Genomic DNA, 22,104 nt, shown 5'->3' on the forward strand with positions numbered 1-22,104 from the left:
AATTTTTCTAGTTTAAAATGACCTAAAACTTTCTGAAGATAACATTTCAGGGAAATATAGAAATTCGATTATTTCAAATCCGTGAAAAAATATGTTTTTTCTGATTTTTTTTATACTTAAACAGCAAACTAATTCTGCAAATTGAACAATAATAAAAATACAGCTGAAAACACACATTAAAGACTTGGTTCATGGAAATCGTAGGAGATGCATACTCGGAATATTTCACTAAAAGTAGCAGTTACTAATAGAGAAATCAAAGTACTGACATAAAAACCGTTCCCACAAATATCGGAGTTAGTTACCGATAATTAGAGTGAGATAGCTGTAGTGAACATTTAGTCTACCGGTTGTTAGTGTTATTGAAAGTAGAGAATAGTAGGTTCAGCCAAATTAAAGAGCCTTCTGTTTTTTCCAATGTGGTAAAGAAATAGTAATTGTGGAATGGTTTCGAAGCTACCCGTTTTCCAGAATTCTTTAGAAGTAGTTATAAAGTATTCTGACAAACTACTGAAAGTTTAATAAACAGATAATATTGGCTGGATATAAAAAAAAAATCAGATATGTTTCGTTCTTTTGGTCGTTATTCAATGCTTTATGAAAAGTGTTACAGTGATGACATTTAGTTCAAATATGCGCCATTTCGATCGATCATCTGTTTCCATCTAGACGGCAACTTCTTAATACCCCCCTCGTAGAAGCCCCCATTCTTATTTGCGAAGTACTCGGACAGCCACTTTTCACAAGCCTCTTTTGAGTTCAACTTTACAACACCAAGGGCGTTCAACATGGACAGGTGGTAATCACTTGGCGCTATGTCCGGGCTATAAGGTGAATGCGATAAAACTTCCCATCTGAGCTCGCGTTGTTTCTGATGAGTCATCAACGAAGTGTGTGGTCTGGCGTTGTCCTGATGGAACACAACACCCTTCTTGTTAGCCAACTCTGGGCGCTTCTGGTAGATCGCCTGCTTCAAGCGTTTCAGTTGTTCGCAGTAGATGGTAGAATTAAGCATCTGGCCATATAGGAGCAGCTCATAGCGAATGATTCTCTTCCAATTCCACCAAACACACAGCAAAACCGTCCTGGCCATCAATCCTGGCTTGGCCATTGTTTGGGACGATTCACCGGCCTTCGACCACGTCCGTTTTCGCTTGATATTGTCGAATGTGATCCATTTTTCGTTGCCAGTCTCCATCCGCTTTAAAAATGGGCCGAGTTCGTTCCGTTTTAGGAGCATATCGTAGACGTTGATTCGGTCCAAAAGGTTTTTTTACTTCAAAACATGCGTCACCCAACTATCGAGCTTTTTTGTGTATCCAACCTTCTGCAAATGGTTTAAAATGGTTTGGAGACTAACTCCCATCTCCTGGACGATGTCACGAGATAAAGGTCTAACTCGATGTGTTCCATGAATCGATTCGTCACCTAAGGTCTTCCGCCGGCTGGCTTATCCATGGTGTCGTTTTCACCCGCTCTGAATCGTCGAAACCATTCCTCCGCAGTTCGAACTGATAGAGTACGATCTCCCAAAACACCGTTAATCTCACGGACCGTTTCTCAAGCGGATTTGGCTTTAACGAAGGAAAACTTTAAAATAGCGCGAATTTCGGCGTTAGTGAACTCCACGTTTACACATTTATAACTGTTGAACGCAATATCCAAACTAATCATGCATAGCGTCGTATTGTAGGTTATATCAAGACCTTTCACAGATGTATAATATTGTCAGATACGAGCTCTGTGGCGCTTTATACATAGCCACGAAATTCAAAAGGAAAGAGAAACCCTGTTGAAGAATACATAAACGTCAAATATAGGTGTTCACTTTCAGAAATGGTTTGACAGTTATCCCTCTAGGACATCCTACACTACCCACTTATAGATTCAAAATGTCGGTTTACTTGTTAAAACCTCTATAAAAATATATTTATTATTTTCTTTAACTTTAAGAGTTTATTTCTATTCCTTCTGATGAGTGACAATTCACTTCGAGTGGAACTTGATAACAGAAAAGTAGTAAATTGTAATTAGCCACCAGTGTACATGTATTCACACACTCACTCTCACCATCAATACGTAACTGTCAATGACCAACTAATACACATACAAAATATTTATTGTTGTTATAAATAAAGACAACAAACGACTGTAATTGTGCTGGGTTCAAGTTATATGTATGTGGCACTGTGTGACTTTTTGTTGGCGATATTTTGTCGACAAGATTTATGTTTGTCAATCGCAAAGGTTAAACTTACAAACATTTATCTTGGCAATAATAATACTGAACAAACACAAACAACAGCAACTACAATGCGAACAAAAGCAACAATTGGCGACAATGCACAAATAACGGTAATGTAAACTGAATAAAAAAAAAACAAAGTTGAGTGTTAAACGGCGACGGGTCTCGTGTCGGTCGTTTTAATATCATTTTTCATGCCATTGACAGGTTACAATATGCGAAATTAAATAAACCGCAACAATAACGGCAACAACAGCGCGCTGAGAGCAGCAAAGGTAACAGGTGAGGCAACAATAAAAGCATTAGTGACATAAGCGACGCGCGCCAACGGCACCGCACACAAGCCACCAGCCACGAGCCGCACCACTTAATTCAATTCATTGTGGCATGTCCTTCATGTCAAGCGCTATGGCATCACTCAAATGTGTTGTGCTGAATTGAACTGGGCTGGGCTGTGCTTTCAAGTGCAAAGCTTTCGACAAATTGCTTTTTAAAATTTCCCAAAGAACCACAAGCAATAAATACACTAACAACTTGTATTGTTGTACTAAACATGGCAAAAAAAGAAGTCAAAAAATGAAAATTACAACAACACCAAGCGGCACAACACTCCAATCACGCCTAAGAGCTTTAGCGCGGCGTACCACGTGACTGTTGAGCGGTTGACCGCTTGTGCTGTGCGAGCGCTAGGAATTAGTGTAAATCACTTTTTCACCAGCCACCACTCATGCTGTACGTATAACAACAACAAGCAGAAAAAGCAGCAGTCCGTTCCAAAAAAAAAAAAAAACGCACCGTCTGCTTTGACTTCCCGGCTCCCCATTGAACTTTGACACCTTGCTCCCGTTCCGTTTACCATTTATCACTTTCGCTCACCAAACATTTTTTGTGTTTATTTACTGGTTCGTTCGTATTTGTTTTTTTTTTTTTTGAGTTTTTTCCCTCTCACTCACCTGGCCACCCACGTTCGTGTCGTGTAATCAATCACTTTGGCACGTTCGATGCGAAAGAAAATCGGCGAACCACCAATATCCGCTTGTTTGCGTACCAACGCTCCTATCATGCCATCGAATTTGCCATTCTTCAGGTAGCCCCAGCTGGCGGTCTTCGACAGCACGAAGCTGCAAAAAAAAAGTTTGACAGCAAACAAAATGAATGTATATTTAAAAGGGTATATATGTGAGTATGTGCGTGAAATTTAAATTTTTTGTGATAATTGAATTTTACATGATTGAATTTGTTTCCAGACTAAAACAAAAAAACAAACAAATATGATTTATGTACATTTTTTATAACCTCACTTTTTATATTCTACGAAATTTTACTCATGATTGTTTCAGATTCACACTCTCACTTAAAAGTTTAAAACTGTTGTCTGATTAGATTTTAATGAGTGCCTATTAGTAACTGTTCTTTGTTGCACCTAATACATTTCCTATACACCAGTAAAAGATTTATTTACAGCCTGTTACGAAGGTGGTGAGTTAAATTAAGTTTTAATTATATTTATTTAGACCCGTGATATTCAAGAAACAATAAAACATATTTGATTTGATGTTATGACCAAGAATTAAGATAAGGGTTCGGCATTATGTTTTAAAATGATTTCGGGAAAGTGACTACCGCGGCCACCGCTAGGTTGAAAATCGATGGAAATCATTCCTAGTTTAAATCGACTGTTTTAATTTTGATCACTTTAGTTTATGGATTCATGGTCAGCTATAGATTTTCTATCTCTAGCCTATAGTATCTTGCAAAACATTGTTAAGAATGCATTATCGTACATTTGTGTTTCAGAATCGACTTATTGAAATTACTTATTTTGAATCTTTTGATGAGAAGTCCATTAGCTGATATTAATATTTAATAACATAATGGAAGGACAAGACCGAGGTTACTGAATATGAAAATGTTGCACTCTTATATCTCTAGTAGATCACCTAAATTTTAAAAAATTCTCTATCTATAATTTTGTGTTAATTTTAGACCCATTAAAAGTTTGACGAACCGACGGACTCACGGAATATGGTGCAATTTTTAGAAAAGGCATGTGGCATCTCGTGACATCGCCCAGGAGATGGGAGTTAGTCGCAAATTTGACGCAAAAAAAAAACCTTCTGGACCGAATCAACGCCTGCGATATGTTGCTGAAACGGAACGAGCTCGACCCATTTTTGAATCAGATGACGACTGGCGACGAAAAATGGATCGCGTACGACAATATCAAGCGAAAACGGTCGTGGTCGAAGGCCGGTGAATCGTCCCAAACAGTGGTTAAGCCGGTGTTATGCTCTGTATTTGGTGGGATTGGAAGGGAATCATCCACTATGAGATGCTCCCATAAGGCTAGACGCTTAATTCTACTATCTACTGAACCACTTGAAGCAGGCGATCGACCAGATGCGTTCAGAATTGGTCAACAGGAAGGGTGTAGTGGTCCACCAGGACAACGCCAGACCACACACTTCGTTGATGACTCGTCAGAAGCTACGGTAGCTCGGATGGGAGGTTTTATCTCCACCATATAGCCCGGACATAGCGCCAAGTGATTACCACTGTCCATGGTAAACGCCCTTGGTGGTGTAAAGTTGAACTCAAAAGAGGCTTGTGACAAGTGGCTGTCCGAGTTCTTCGCAAATAAGGAGAGGGCTTCGACGAGGGTGTATTATGGAGTTGCCGTCTACATGGAAGCAGATTAAGGAGAAAGAGAAGGAGATATTTGACAACCTAATACATATATGAACTATGTAGTAGATTAGCAATAAAATATTTTTACTAAAAATAATGTACTCAATAGAAACTTAGCTGAATAACTTTTAGTAAACTAACTAAGGATACTGTATTTCTCCAAATTTGTTCATAAAAAGGTCTTTCAATATATTAAACTGTTCCTCAGATACTAAAATAAATATATTTTAGTTCTAAGGCATAGTCCATCCATTGAACTATTTCTCATATCAATATGCACATTATAGATAATATATATAATACTACATACATTTAGAACCGTAAAAGCGTGTTACTTAAGCATTTCGCTTTCATTTCCTCCTCACTCCGAACACTTAACACTGGGGAAATCTTAATTTAGACATGACTATCGACAAATTGCTGGCAACAGTAAAAGAGTTGTATCTAAGCACACCACTTATGTGAAAGTGAATGGGAGTGTGACTGTCGAAAATGTGAAAAAAGGAAGAAAATAACTGTTTAGTGTTCGAAAAGTGACGAAGCATGTCAGAGTAATTCGTACATATTTTGCCATTTTCAATTTGTTACCACACCCATTTTAATCAGCGCCACATACAATCAATCAAAACACACAGGAATAAGTGGGAAGGTGGGTTTTTGAAATGGCGAACTATTTGTAATATATATTTGTAAAGCACTCCGTTCGATGTGATGTAGATGAAAATGAGAAAGTTCTGAATGAGGTAGAAATAAAAAAAAATAAAAAATCTTTTATAAAAATGCTAAAAAGTTCTCTCTTTTTGTTGAATAACCCACAAACGTGAAAGGTGTTAGGGAAAAAATGCATTGCGTAACGAACCTGAAATTGAACAAGTCCCTTACGCTCGAGAGTAGTGCGAAATTGAAGCGATTCATTGAATCCACATGCGTGTCGTAGTGTGTGGTTAGATAATGTTCCAGTGTATCCGTGTGATTCTTGTTCGTTACCTGTAAAATGAGTACATAGTAAGTGTTGAAAATACAACAAAAACAACAACAATATAAATTTGTAGAAAGCATATTGTAAAGTAAAGCTGTTTGCAAATATATTTACATTGGAAACTTGGGGAAAAAGTTAAGACCAGCTGAAAAGTGTGTAACGTCTTGGGAAAAATCTCTCAATGCGACAGGGAAACGCACTTTTTTCGCTGAAAGTATTTAGAAATTCTACATTTCCACTAATATGTGAGTACATACTCGCTTTTAAAAAGTTAACAGTGTAGAGAATAACATATAGCAAAGTAATGTAAGAGTAATTGCACCGAGGGAATTATTTTGTACAATTACACACAGAAGACGAAAAAATCAAAAGGCTGTTTCTTTAGAAAGGGGAAACCCACTTAGACTATCAAAAGCAGTCCTTTGTGATGCCGTAAAATTCAACCGCCTCACTTATTTTCTGAATCGACAAAGCGCTTAGAACCTACCACAAATTTGCAGAGGTTTTTAACTTCTGTATCCGCTAATACGCGAGGTTGCCCAAAAAAATGAGATCCAAGGATTTTTTGTCTAGATCTCGCAAAGGCGGGACATTCCAAAAGCAAATGCTGGGAGGATTCTATCTCACCTTCTTCTAGGCAGCTTTTGCAGCTAGCATCCGGTAAAATTTTTAATTTGACCGCGTCAATCCCGATGGGACAATGGCCAGTTAGAACACCTATGACTTGGGAAAGATTGACCTTGTTTAGGGCAAAGAGTTCCCTTTATATATTAATAATAAAAAAAACACGATTATCATCGGCAATACTCGTACAAAAGTATATACAATACGAAATGTATTATGTAGCTTACATTTTCTTATTGACTCTCATCTAAATGACTCTCAGATGCCAGAACCTTAGTGCCAATGTCAGAGTTTATGCCGAAACTATTAGTCTATATGTAAAATATTAGTATTGTCTTATAGCCCTTTTTAACTTGTTTTATTTTAATTATCTTTACTTACTACTGTATTATTAAATATTTTTTCAGTTGAATGACTTGTGCACCAGCTTCGACGGCGAAATACAAAAATTTGGTAAGTCAACTCAATTTCGATTATTTTAGTAATTTTGTAGAGGAACATCTCCACTCTCCTAAAAATTTACTACTTTGTCTAAATTTATATTTAAAGTAACCCTCCAATTCAACCAAACAATTTTGCATTTTATGTTCAAAAATAAGATATAGAAAATTAAACTGTAGTTTATACATCACTGAGCCTACGATTAGAGATGATTGACCTTAAGGGGTTATATGGGTTACGTGGGTTCAAAAAATCGATTTTTTGTTTTTTGGCTTATTAATTTCTACAACATCTCAAGAATATTATTCTAAGTTTTCAAGTCTATCCGAATAATAGTTTCGGAGATATAGCTTTTGGAAGGCGTGCGCTCCACACAGGTTTTGTTCCTCAAAACTGTAAACGCGATTTTCTCGGAACCTAGTTTTCAAAGTCGCTTCTCAAATGTTCTCGAAAACTACTCCACCGATCTTGGTGAAATTTTGCACAGGTGTTCGAGATACAATTTACTCGTGCTTGAACGAAAGACGATTCAAAATGTCAACCAAATTTGACCGAAATTTTTATTTTTTTGGGAAAATGTCTGCCAAAATGCCAATTTTAACTTTTTTGTTTTTCCTTCGTTTAAGCACGAGTTTATGGTCTTACCCAAAACACATATTTTTGTTTTTTCATTTAGGATGATCCTGTCAGGAGTTATGCTGACAACGCGGACGCACCTTTTTTTCTGAGGGGTTACCGGAAATGACATCACAATGAAGAAGATTTAATTATTTTTTTGTTTTAATTCAGAAATTATTCTTTAAATATGTATCAATAAGACAGAAAAAAATTTGAATTAATTAAATATTTTTTTACATTGAAAAAAAGATTGAAAATAAGCCTTTTTAACCCGACAAATCCCATGTAGCCCCTTAAATTAACTAAACATAAATATTTTATGTCATAAACTTGCTGAGAATTACAAAGCAGGAATGGAAATTGATGAAATTTATGTAGTGAATTATCCTCACATATTTTTTCCAAATATCTGAGTTGATGTTTTAACAGATTAAAGAACAAACTGGATTTCAAGCCCAGTTTAGGCGTAAATACTTTCGGATTAAGACCAGAGTGTTCCTAAAAGTAATACAACAATGAAATGATTTTAATTTAAGTAAATAATGTAGCTGGAGATTATACTCATCATCATTCTGTAACCATTTCTTTAAATTATAAACCATAGCAAGCTTTATAAAAAATAACTGGGCTAAGCGTAGGCGTCCGGCTTAAAGCCATAAACCTTATTATATATAAGGAGACTTATTATATGGAATATTGATTTATAGTGTTCCTACAAATAATAGATTTCTTGATACACTTTGAGAGATCGAATTAATATAAGCTCAAATCCTTACGAGTAAATGGTGAGAGAGTTCAAAAGAGATGGTTTCCACATTGACTAGTAGTTTCGTAGTATTCCATAGTTCCGTGGAATAATATTTATTTACTGAATCATTGTACAATGTAAATTACAGAAAGATATCTATTATTGTTAAAGCAAATCCCTACAATTCAGTTTATCAGCACCTTAGCTGACAATTTGTACAATTTTGTTTTCAATAAAAAAAACTCCTTGTGAAGTTGCATGGCTGAATAGAAATGATACAAAATTCAAAGGCAACACAAACACACACCCATAAATGCAAATAAATATGCAGACATTTGTATGTATGTGTGAGTGTTTATGAGCACTTGAAAGGTCTTTGCCGCAGGACAATGCAAAGCACAGGAGATAAACCCACTTCCACTTGGGAAATCAAAGGACATTGTGACACCAAACAAACAACCGACCAGCACGGCGTTGGCCCACATGTGCGCACTCTCTATATGTACCTATATGTACCTATGTGTATATATTTGTATGTCTGTAAATAGTGTCAAGTTAGCACAAGACTTACCTAAAAGCAAATATGAGTTCTATGCTCTTTTTCTCGCATTTTCCATTCTAATCACACAATCACATCACACGCTTACGCAATCAACTAAGCGTTTTCAAATTTGCGCTCCTCAACTTTTATTTGTTTGTTTATTTGCTATTGTCCAATAGTTCTTACTTCTTTAGCCGACTCTTTCTTTTTTATCTAATACACAGCTCTTCGGTTTATTCCGGTTCCGCACTGTTTGCGCTCTTTATCCCCATTAAGTAACACATCTTCACTAAATTTGCGCCCTGCAGTCATTATTGCGTAAGTGTGAATAAATGAACATGTTGGTCTATAGTCGGTAGCTGCAGCGGAACTCATTACTTTGGGCACGATTTATTACTAATAGTAGTTCCTTGAGTATCAAAATATTAATGTTGTATTTAAATGGGCAGAGACTGTTCAGAATGGGGTGTGGTCTTAACGATACCTAATAATGAGAAAGAAAGGTCTAGCAGAAATGTATTGTCACGTTAATTAATGATATTTTCTTAATATTTTAGAAGGTCTTCTGAGAAATAGAGAGTCGTTCACACTTCAAATACCCGCGAGTGATGTTTAAGTTCTGATAAAATCCTCTTGATGTATACTCTTAACTCTGTAGAGATTTGAGCTCTTGACTTATTGAGTAATAGTAGCGAATGCCTCTTCCAAGACTTTCTTCAATCTATCAAAGTGTAAAAATAATATTAATTGCGCCAAAAGGTAGGCAACACTTTTTAGACATACCTATTATACAATCTACACGACTTATTTATAGACAGAAGAGCTTTTATTGCGTCTTTGTTCCATTCTTTAATATATATTTCTATTGAAAAGTTTTCGTTTCCTTCAAAATTATAAAAAACAAATTGGATCTTCTCTTCGCAACTACACACTAGTGATTTTCCAACCAGTCAAAATGACATACCATAACCCATTTAAACTCCCACGTCACTATGTGCATTGCCCCCAGGGTACTTCTACGTATGTATGTATATATGTATATATGTATGTATTTTTTATTTGTTGTATTATTTGCCATTGAGCACACCACTTACCACAATCAAGCAACGGATGCGTGCCATCTTCATGTCCATTCGCCTTGTAATTGTGGTCGATCTACGATACCAGAGGGCAATTTGTAGACCATCATCGAGTGCGAAATATCCAATTTCCGAAATGTTCAATTGGCCGCCATATTGTAGTCCTGGATTCCTATTGTGGTCAACAAAGAAACAGCAAATAATACACATCAACACGCATACATATATATTACTTATACTACATATGCGCATGTGTATTTGTGTATGCCTGTGTGTGTTGTACAACTAAACGAATGGGCAAACAAATATTAGATTTTCTGTCGATTTTACGCTCGTTTTGTATTTGCGGCTAGTTTATTCGTAGATTTCCTGTATTATTATTTTCCCTGCTTTTTTTCTCTTTCCTCGTCCCTTTTTGGTAGCACTGGGCACATTTTTATATGTAATAGCACGTAAGTGTGCGTTTTGGTAAACATTTTGTGTACCGTTGAACTTCATTTGGTTTTCTTATTTACTCTGAAGCACACAATTGTTCAGTAACGGTATTAGAAAATTACTTCTGACAAAAATTAACTCGGTCGTGTTAGCTAAGTTGTTACAGATTTTTGTTCAAAAATTTTTAAATTTTTATTCATGCGCTCTTGTGATTTTATCAACTTGTTATCTTTATTTACCACTTTTGCCATACTGAGATTGAAACATCTTGGTAGCGAATTGCCTACTAACCTAACCTAACCTATCCAACCTTTATGATAAAATTCTGCAAGTTCATTTCTTTTCATTGCTACGGCTATACTTTTCTGTTTTAAATTTATTGGATAATTAGAAATGTCCTTAATTGTGCTAAAAGCTATTCATGTTTAAATCTTTGGTAAATACATAGTACTTAAGTATTCGAATCGCAAAACTGTTTAAGACAATCTTCTTAGAAAAGAAAGCTAGGACGTAGGGCCTTCAAATTGAGTCCGAAATATCCATAATAGCCTTTCGATCAATAATTAATTGTTCAATTAACCGGGCTTTGCTCGTTTAAAGCGCTGATTTCGATTTATTTACCATATAAAAGAAAATCTTATTTTATTACATTAATTTTTAATCGAATACTAATCGAGTTGAAACTGAAATACAACTCTGCGGGTAGTCCCCGCTGGAAATTTAGTTGTGGTTTTTGGTAAAAGAACAATTAGCTTTTTTTTTTTGCTGTTAATAAGAAGTAGAAGTTTCAAAGTTCTCATTAACAGCAAAAAAGTCTATAACAACTGATCGTTAATTGCGTGGCCTACTGTGCGAACAGCAAAAACTTGTTTCTTAATTATAATCTTAAAGTATTAGGGTTTTCGGATAAAAAATTAGCATGTAAAAAAGTAAGTAAATACTATAAACTATCAAGATATAAGAACAAAATTCAATAAACATTACCTAAGCTACCTAAACATGATGAGGCGTAGAAATATAGAAACATTTTAGACATTCGCAGTTTATTTGTTTAATTTTATTAAGCTAGCACGCAAATTGACCCATTTATACATATAATATATGGGAGCCGACATAATTTCTGGACCGATTTCACTCATTCTGGCCACAAAGCTTCATTATATCCAAGATTACGGTCACTTAATATTGCTAAGATATCTCACACAATATCTGTGGCTGCAATAGCAATCTCCTTATAGTGCCAAGAAACACATGTATCAAGTTTCATCCGGACATACCGACATCCGGATGGACAGACAGGCATCCCGAATTCAACTGGTTATGTCGTTCTGATTACTATATTTAGACCATGTCGTTTTAGGTGTTAGAAACAAACAAACTCGAATACTAAAAAGGCTTCTTTCAACTTATAGAAATGGCTAATTTACCAGTTGAATGCATCGGGCCACCTATGTGGGACATTGCTGGATTGAAAAATATTATTTTAATGCAATTTGTATAACAGAAGGGAATTAACTTTTATTTTTAGATTGGTAGATTGCAAGTTTCATTTGAAGGCATAATAAATTAAATACTGCAGGGATTGAAGGAGATACTTCTATTCAACAAGAATTGCAAGTGATTGCATTGTCATGTATCCATAGCTGGAATAAAAGGCTCACTAGAGTTTGGTGCAACGCAAACTTTGAGAATCCATCCATAACATCGGAGAGAAAGTTTTCTCGCGAAAATATTAAAACAAATTCGTTCTAAGTAACAGCACACAATATTTTAAAAATAATAAATTAAAAATAAACTCTACCAAAAGATAAAATTACAATAGTTATTTTCGAAATACTCCTTTCATTATTACAACTAAAAACATGAAAATATATTTTTATTACATATTTTGTTGATAATGCCATCATTTCTATACCAACGACTAAATTGCGCTAACTTTCATGGAAATAAATCAAAACTGATATATTTTAAACGCTTCCTTGCATTGTTAAAATACAATTATTTTCAGAAAAAATATTGAAAAAAGTTGTTTACCGCCTCAGATTCAAGGCCTTCCTTCCTGCCTATATGCCTTTATGCTGCCTGTGCCCATTATTGTCACAAAGCAAACTTTGGCAACGCGTAAAAAATTTCAATCAGCAAATTGAAAAACTTTCGCTTAACAACACGAACACACATGCATATGGATGAGGCACATTTCACGTAGAAGTTTACAAAAGATTATTGTCAACGGCACGAAAAAAGAAACGAAATGCTCACGCAAACGGCAAACTGCTGCGCTGTAACAAAACATATGTTGCCAATACTCAATAAGAGTGCCACCAGCACACACACACACATACATATTTTATATGCACGTGCGCTTGAGTGGCACCGAGTGTGTGTGGGTGGGCGTGTGTTTATCTTCGTAAAGCAGGCATATCCTTTTTAATGAGTATATCTTACGATGTCGCCGTGCATGCCGTACGCGGGTACTCACAAAAAAAAAAACAACCAAAAAGCAAACCAAATAATAGCGAGTGCAAAAAAAGCAGAAAAAAACGAAACTTACCAAACATCGTAGAGCTGGTAGTAATCCTTCCTTTGAAGTGTATTATTAGTAGCGCTTTCACTGTCAGACGACGTGCAGCAGCCACCACTGCCACTGCCACCGCCATCACCAGCATCATCATTGGTGGCAGCACATTTTTTGTTATCGCCAATCTGCGCAGCGTCGTCACGTATACGCCGTGTGTGTCGCTTTGCCAATATTAACTCAGTATTTATGTTGATGTTGAGCTTTTCCAGATACTTTTCAATAATCTCCATGGTGTTCTCATTATTGGCAGTCACCGTCAGTGCTGCTGCCGCTGTAAGTGTAGCTTTTGGGTGCGGTGTAATCGAAGTAGTCGCTGTCGCTGTCAGTTGCTGCTGCTTCTTCTTCTCTATCTCCTCTTTGCTTTCTTGCAGCTGCTGCGTTTCAGTTTGTTCCGACAACTTATTGTTGTTGCTGTTCTTGTCGCTGTCGACTGTCTCATTATACTGATGTGCGCTCTTACGCTTGCAATTCGCATTGCCATTGTTGTTGCCATTGCGATCGTTGTCAACGTTGTCATCGATGTCAGCATTCCGATTAAATGTATAATCCTCAATCAACAGCCAATGATAGGTTGCATTGAACAATGCTTTATTCGATGCCTTGGCATTCGTACGTTCATCCAACGTGTGTTTGTTTGTGTATGTACATATGTATTTGCCAGTTGTTCACCGTAACAATGAAGCGTTCATTTCGTATGCATGTGGAAGTGAGAAAGTGAAAAAGTTAGTCCAACGTTTCAAATGAGATTTTGAATATTTATTTTATGCTTTTCCGCGCCCACTCTCTATTATTATTATTAAAGCACCGTTAGTTGCTTCACGGCTTGCCATAGCAGCGGCAAGTAGTACACGGAGATTTAAGAAATGACAAAAAATCATAAAATTGATTGAAAGCGAATCATTAGCTTTGAAAAGTGTAAGTTGTCTGCGGCCTGTGTTGCTCTTAGCTATTTCTTTTTCTTTATATTTACTTCTATTTACAAACAAGAATTGGAAAAAAGTGTATGCTAAAAATAAAAAAAAAACATGTTTACCCAAACAGTCAATAGCATCCTCAACGTATTAAATCACGTCCATGTGCTTCGAGCTTTCTTTCGCTTCATCTCCCTATTACTTTTTCTCTTCATATATCAATAAGAATGGATAATTGCATAGATTTGCTTAGAAATCGTGTTTTTGTTTTGCTCTTGTTAGCGCTGTTTTACCGCTCCTTGGCAGCCAAGCAGCCATGGGCGATAGATGTATGAAGGTTAAAGCTGCTTTGAATTATTTTATTAGCTTGATTTTTGCTTTGGTTTGGCGATTTCTCTCTTCTATGTTTTAACAATATTTATACTCTCGCAACAAAATTGCTAAAGAGTTTTGTTCATATAACGGTTTTGTTGATATAAGCTTATATATACCAAAGTGATCAGGGTGACAAATAAAGTTCAAACCCGAGTGTCTGTCTGTCCGTCCGTCTGTCCGTCCGTGCAAGCTCAAACTTGAGTAAAAATTAAGATATCTTAATGAAACTTGGCACACGTGTTTCTTGGCACCATAAGAAGATTAAGTTTGAAAATGGGCGAAATCGGACCACTGCCACGCCCACAAAATGGCGATAACCAAAAACCTATAAAGAGGTGTACCTAAGCCATAAATTAAGCTATTGAAGTCAAATTTGGTATGAAGGATCTCACTATGAAGGGGCATATGTGGATGTAATTTTTTTTTGGGAAGTATATAAAGGAAACTTTCTATAGTCGTTTCTTTTAGGTACTAAATTATACAGTCCAAAAATGGAGGAAATCAGATTATAACCACGCCCATCTCCCTTACAAAGATTATGTCGAAAACTTATAAAAAGGCTTTAATTCAGTAAGGTAAAACACCAGAAGCCTTAAATTGCATTATAAAGAAGGTACAGAAGGGCTTCACCCAAATTGGTATACACAATTTTAAGTGGGTGTGGCTCCGCCCACTTGTGGGTTAAAAACCATATCTCCGAAACTACTCTACCAATTTCAATGAAATTCGATTTATAATATCTAATTAATTAATAATATCATATACAAGAACTTTGATCGATCTGAATGGTTTACTTTGCAATATATAAAGTAAGCACTAGTGAAGATATCGGAACAGAACTTTGCACAAATACTAAATTTATAGTGTGGTATCCCCCTTCTAAAAATCGCCGAAATCGGACTATAAGTATTTTAGGACCCATATATCGAATATTAGCTCCTCAGGGGTTCGAAACATTTTTTTACCGAAAATATAGGTAAGTCTCTCAGATATTTTGATGAAATTTCTTCTAATAATATTTCTCCGTGCTAAAAATGAGCGAAATCGGGCCATAAATTCCCCTATCTCTCATATACCAAATATTAGGGTTTTCAAACTTTCAATGGATTTTATACCATATTAGTGGGTCAAATTGTGTGTTATATTAATAAAAGTAAACAAATACATTTCGAGGGTATAAAATGTGCGGCTACACCCTTCCTTACATGTTTTTTACAGTTTTCAAACGCAAACTTCAAGAACCACAGCTTCTTAATGAATTAGTAGGTAGAGTTTATTTGGTTTTATGAAGATAATCTGTATACTGAAAATCTATAATTGATGGATGATATGCCAAGAAAAATTTGGTAACTTACACACAATTTGACTGAGAGCCCTCCCAGAAATATCGAATCAAATAATATGATCATAGGCATGGATTATCCATCCCCAGTTGCATAAAGAGCATTTACCCTCAATCTATTATTAGTCCAGACAAGAAATTTCCGGAAGATATCAATTTTCCAGAAGGCACTGTAATTTCAACCAATCGAAATCGAGAAAAATATATACATATATCTCTCCCAAAAAATTTTAATTCGATTTTTTCGATCAGTAGCAGCTCTATTCTTATGAAATGGATTCCTTTATTTCTTGCTGACACTATATTCCACTATTATTTGCTTACAGTTGCCAAGTACATATAGCAACTTTACCACTGCTGCATTTTCTCTTAGTTTTACATGACATACCTTCCGTTTACGTTTATACGTTTCTTTAAACGTCTTTTATGCAAAAACATTTTTGGTTTATTTATTGATAGATGGCTACTCTATTGATAAAATCTGACTGAATTAAATTTTGTTTCTTCTTCTCTCTCCTCTTCTTATGTTTGTTTTTTCTTATTTCGGATATGAACTTCTCGATTCTTTGAAATGTATATTTATAGAATCGGTAGGCGATCCAAATCATTCATAAGCGCTTTGCTAAATAAATTCAGACTTAAATTGCTGATTCTGATTCTAATTCGATTGGCTAAAAATTCAAAGGATATCCATAAATAATAATGGCTAACTTAGTTCAGTAATAATTTCATCCTTCTGATCTCTTATAGAAATAGTGAAAATTTTCCTTTTAATATAACATATTAGGTGTGTTCAAAAAATAACGGGAGCTGTAAAATTTAAAATTCCGCATGTTTGAAGTAAACACAGTTAAATGTTTTTTTTTTTATTTTTAATAACAAAAATAATCTCACAAATTAACCCATTCACATTCAACAATGAAATTTACTATACCTAAAGTAAAATACGTAGCTGCACTGTCCAAATTGAAAATAAATCCACAAATGATGTGGCGCTAATTTTCGAAATATCCGCCAGCTTTTGCCATTCACAAGCAACAAATTTAATAAATTGTATGTATTTTCACATTTTAATGCTAATTGAATTGAATAGCTAATATGCGGTGGATTACAATCAATTTAAACTAAAAGCTCAAACCGTAAAATTACACCTAACATCAAATTGTAAAGGCACAACAGCAGCAGCAACAACAACAACAACAACTAATTTATATTTATTGAGAGAGGCAATGAATTTTCGAATAGCCGAAATTGTCGAATGTGTGTGCAGTAATAAGCATTAACAGTTACAAAATAGCAACAAATCGACGGCAAATCGAATACAAATGGAATTGCTGAATGGCCGATTTGGCACACGCACACACAACGGCACTCAAGCGTGTGTCTGCTTATTAGTAGCGATTCCTGCAGTGCGCTTACGATATATAGAACCGCAAGCGAATTTCCGAAATACACTTGTATGGCCCGCAGTCAAACTGTATTTAGTTTTTGCATGGATATTTAAATACATTTGGCGGCATTCACATGGCGTGGAAAGCGGCAGACGGACAAAGCTCGAATAAGTGCGCAAATGTGAGTATACATACGCTTTTAATATTATATATCATATATTTGTATGTTGTAATGTGGTAATAATAATAATTTCCATTCAAAAATTCAATTGAACTGTACAGTTATAAGCCTTTTGATGCAGGTGTTCTCAAAGCTTGTTGAATATTATCTGGAATTTGTTGATTATTTTTTATTTTATTTCATTTAATATTTATTTATATTTCATTTATTTAATTAATTTTGATTTTTCATACTGTACTTATACGTACGTTAGTTACTTAATAAGCTTCACATAATTCTTCAGTACGTCACTATTTAGTATTTGATAAAAACATTAAAAAACATAATTTAGTTGTGGGTATTTTAATTAGGAATTAATGGTTTATTTAATGTAAATACTCCGAACAAATATTAGTCTTACTATTATTTAGACAAACAAGCCTTTATTTTAACCTGCATAACATGCCATGGCGTATACGTAACACTTGACTTTTTCACTAAATTTGAAAATTTTCCTGAAAATTCTTATCAGCACCGGCGACATCACTAATTAAATTGTTACTGCCACATAATCTTCGGCCATGTGCCACATTTCTGGAAAATTTAGCCACTCCAGACAGGCTTGGTTTACGAAAATATTATTAGTCCATAATTTTAAAACTAAAAATTAAAGAAAGGCTAAGTTCGGGTGCAACCGAACATTTTACACTCTCGCAATTTATTTATTTAATTTTATTAATATAACACACAATTTGACCCATATATTCGGCATAAAGTCCAATAGAATAACGAAAAACATCATATATAGTATATGAGGGCTGAGGTAATTCCTGTACCGATTTCACTCATTTTTTCACAGACATCCGGATTTGAAATCTACTCGTCACCCTGATCACTTTGATATATAAAACCCTATATCTAATATATAAAATTCTCGTGTCACGGTGTACGTTATTGAACTACTCTGAAACCGCTCGACCGATTTTCGTGAATCTTAGCGTGCATATCGGCTAGGGTGGAGAATCGGACAACATCTATTTTTCATCCTCCTAAATTTTAAGGGTGTTCCACTCCTAAATTTTTTTAACTTTCCGCGAAGAAAATTAAAAATTTTCTAAAATCGGGATGTTATTGGTTGTTGAAGTTCAAACCGATCTGGCTAATTTTAGTCTTGAAGTATTCGTGGAAGGCCAGAAAAAGATTAGAAAGTGAGTAAATATGGAAAAATTGCGAGTATAAAAAGAGAAAACAAAAAAATAATATTTTTGTTGCTTTGTTAAAATATTTTTGTTATTGTTCGATTGTATAAGGTTGTGTCGATAGCCCAAAACAATTTGTAAAAAATAAGGAAAGGCTAAGTTCACGTCCAACCGAACATTTTACACTCTCGCAATTTATTGATGTAATTTTATTAAGATAACACACAATATGACCTATATATTCGGCATAAAGTCCAATAGAAAATCATCATATATAGTATATGAGGGCTGATGTAATTGGTTCTGGAATTCGGCCTTGAAATTTGTCCTAAATTGCAAATCAACGAAACACCAGTCGGCAAAATCGCCAAAAATAGCGCTATAACGAAGATTTTCCAAATATTCAAGAAGTCGCTGGAGGTACTCCACAGGACTTTAAAAGATCTTGATTGTCGATAAACGTTTTTGGTGGAGCCAGGATTCTGTTAACATGTGATTTACGTCAGATTCTTCCAATTATTCCTGGATCAACTGTTACTGACGGGCTAATCGCATGCCTAAAGTCATTTAATTTGTGGCGACACATAAAGTATCGCCAATTAACAACTAACATATGAGTGTTTTTGCAACAATATCAAATTGCGATTGTAGAAGCGGTTGGAAATGGTAGGAAATGGATGTTGACACCTCGATGGATTAATAGCATTTCCAACAGATTTCTGTCACTTCATTGAATTCTGTCACTTCATTGTCACACAGCTACAAACCAGAATGTAGTCAATTATCCCAAACTATTTAAAATTGCCTGTACTTTCACCACTCACTTTGCAATTAAAAGTAGTGTGAGTTGTCATCATGCTGCGTAACATAAATCGACCTCGAGTAATCAATATCGTCGCCGAAGCCAAGATTGGACCAACTTAATTTAATGTATACCTTAGCCACAACAACGTGTGGTTCTGCTAGTCTATATATATGATTATGCGAATAGTGGCACATTTTCCACCGCCGATGAAGACCAACCTTCCTCAATCGAAGTCGCTGTGACCACAAGCACGAAATTCTGAGAGCTTAAATGCTACAGCAGTTAAGTTTTATATTTATGATATTTATATTTTATTTTGTGTTGATTTTGACAGAAGAAAAAGTGAGCAACAAAAATTAGTGCTGGATTAAAAATCAAGTCACAAAAATCTCCATGGAAAAATTTATTGAAAATATTTAATTTTATTTTTATAACGAAAACAAAACAAAACTGTGTTACTAATAAATTAAGATACATACATAAAAAATAATTATTTTCTGCTAATTATTATTTTTGTAGCAAAAGAACTACCGATTTAAGATGCCACACTGCGTATACGCAACATTATTTAAAAATTCCCTATACAGCCAGCCACAAGTAACACACACACACACTTCTTTCTATCTCACCTACTTAACTTTCACCACACTGCCAGGTAGCATTTTACCATTTTCCCACCCATTCCACTTACCATTTCGAGCAGCCGACGACTCGCTGCGCCGCATGCCAAATTCAGCACCACCAACTGACGGCTGCCATCGTCGCGCAACACTTGCGCCAGCCAATTTGCATTCGTGTACGCATTGCGTGCGCCAGCATTACCTGCCGCTGATCGACCATAACCGCCACCAGCGGCAAATCCACCGCCAAATGTGCGTTGCACATTCCAATTGTAGCTTCGGTTGTTTTTGCCATTTTTGTTATTGGCAGCGGTTGGACGTTTATTGATTAATTGATCGATATGTACAACTTTAATTAAAATGTCCCACTGTGCGGAGGTGGTGGCGACGGAGGCATCACTGGTTACACGACTGGCACGGTTGCTTCCTTTTCCGCTCTGCGTCACATTTCCGTTATTCAGCAGTGCGGCGGCTGTTTGTGCGCGTGTGACCGCGGCAGTGGTCGTACGTTTGCTGCGCGTATTTCCGTTATTTCGAACTTTCGGTGTATTGGTTTCGACAGCTCTAGATGGCGGCGCTGCACGCGCTGTTGTTGCCGTTATTGGCGCGCTACTACGCTTTGTTGTTACCTTGTCAGCAGCGCTGGCCTTTTTTGCTTTTTGACTTGCTTTTGTATCGGGCTCTGACCTCATTTTGTCCACCGCCTCGCTGCCATACATGCGTTGCATCATTGCCAGCGTCTGCATATTTAAGTACGTCATTTGTTCACCGAAAGTGTTGCCGCCGCTCCCCTCGCTGCTCTGCCAGCGGCAGGTGAAGTACGTGACACGCGGTATATGCTTGTATTTAATTGCAAATTCATAAATTAACTGCTGCTGCAACGCGGCTGTCACATCCACCGGTTCTTCGCCATCGTCCGTCTGCATTTCGGGTGCAATCGCCTCCTCCTTCTCGCTCTCTCTCCCCTCTGCAGCAATGTTTTGTTGTTCTCCCGTTTGTGGTGTGGCTGCTGCCGTTGCTGAGACACTTTCTGCAAATAATGCTGTTGCTGCTGTTCTTGTTGTTGTGGCTGCTATAATTTTTCTGTCAACAACCTTTGCACGCTCGACATTTTCATTTCCATTATTTTTCACATTTTCATACTCATTAATTTCAACGCTGCTATTCATAGTTGTTGCCACGCTGTTGATATCGTTTGCTGTTGTTGTTGTTTCAGTTTCTGTTTGTATTTCAGTTATTTGTTGGGTCATCATGCGTTTTGTATCAGCCACACCTGTCATTGCTGCGTCCAATGTTGTAAACTCATACCCTGTGGTAGCATTCAGCTCTTCAGACACACCGTCGGTCGCTTTTGCGGTGTCGCGTTTGAATAACACTGTACAGCAAAAATATTTTATATTTTTTTATATATATCTACAATTACAGGTTTACTACACCAAAAATTATAATTGTCACACCAGATGGACAAAAATTTATTGAATATAATAGCTAATACTCAGTGATTCTTATTGATGAACAAATATCATGTAGCATAAGCATATTATTATCGAACACTGCACTAACTTTCTCAGATGACTAGCTCAACAAAAATTTCGGGATCTTCAGCTGATTAACTCCCAGACTATTTCCCATAAGCATTGTAACCCTCTAATTCGTATATATATGGAACTCTAAGGAGACCTATCCTAAATATAAATAAATCCTTGACAGCATACAAAGAAACACGAAATTATAAACAAAGATTCAAAAAATTTGCAGTTCCGAAGGCTTTGAACTTGAAAAAATAAGATTTTTCGACAAAAACTTGAACCGAAGCCCATAGCTTTACCTTTTGTAAATCTAAAATATATATAGAGATTTGTGATTCAGTTCTGGCAATCTCGAAATAACGGCAAAATCTCTAATTCAAAATCTAAGCTATATGTTTTGGATGTTTTATGCCAATTTAAAGTGAAGAGCTATCAAAAGATTGAGATTTTACGGGATGAATAACCTAAAACCAATATGATAATATCTGTGATGCGTGAAAGAACGGAAAGCAATATTTTTGTATACCCCTTGAATGTAAACAGCAAAATGAGTATATCGTTTAAGCAGTGAAATTTATCGCTTTGATTGTTTTTCTATTTTGCTTATGGGTATATTGCATTAAAAAAATTAAATTTATATATTGTACATTTGAACTATTTGTTGCACAACACGCTATCATCTGAAAAAGAAAAATAATAACAATAATGACAAAGGTATGGATGAAAGGCTTTTTAATCTTATAGTGGCTGGAATAACAGTCTTCCCGGATTTTCCGCCGACTTTTTCGCTCAGAAA

General features: G+C 35.8%; 1 protein-coding gene across 1 annotated transcript in view; it reads right to left on the reverse strand.

The window, feature by feature from the left end:
- LOC105211160 (uncharacterized) overlaps positions 1–21,155 on the reverse strand; it is a 42,251-nt gene extending 21,096 nt beyond the window's left edge. The window contains exons 1-5 of the mRNA XM_011182493.3: positions 19,851–21,155; positions 12,950–13,575; positions 9,979–10,135; positions 5,793–5,920; positions 3,199–3,366 (exon numbers count right to left, since the gene is read on the reverse strand). Of these exons, the coding sequence (XP_011180795.3) occupies positions 3,199–3,366; positions 5,793–5,920; positions 9,979–10,135; positions 12,950–13,575; positions 19,851–21,059 (2,288 nt within the window). The 5' untranslated portion in view covers positions 21,060–21,155. The remainder of the gene's footprint in view (positions 1–3,198; positions 3,367–5,792; positions 5,921–9,978; positions 10,136–12,949; positions 13,576–19,850) is intronic.
- Positions 21,156–22,104: the final 949 nt, after the last annotated feature.

Source organism: Zeugodacus cucurbitae, chromosome 4 (assembly GCF_028554725.1).
Source record: "Zeugodacus cucurbitae isolate PBARC_wt_2022May chromosome 4, idZeuCucr1.2, whole genome shotgun sequence".
NCBI classification, from domain to species: Eukaryota; Metazoa; Arthropoda; class Insecta; order Diptera; family Tephritidae; genus Zeugodacus; species Zeugodacus cucurbitae.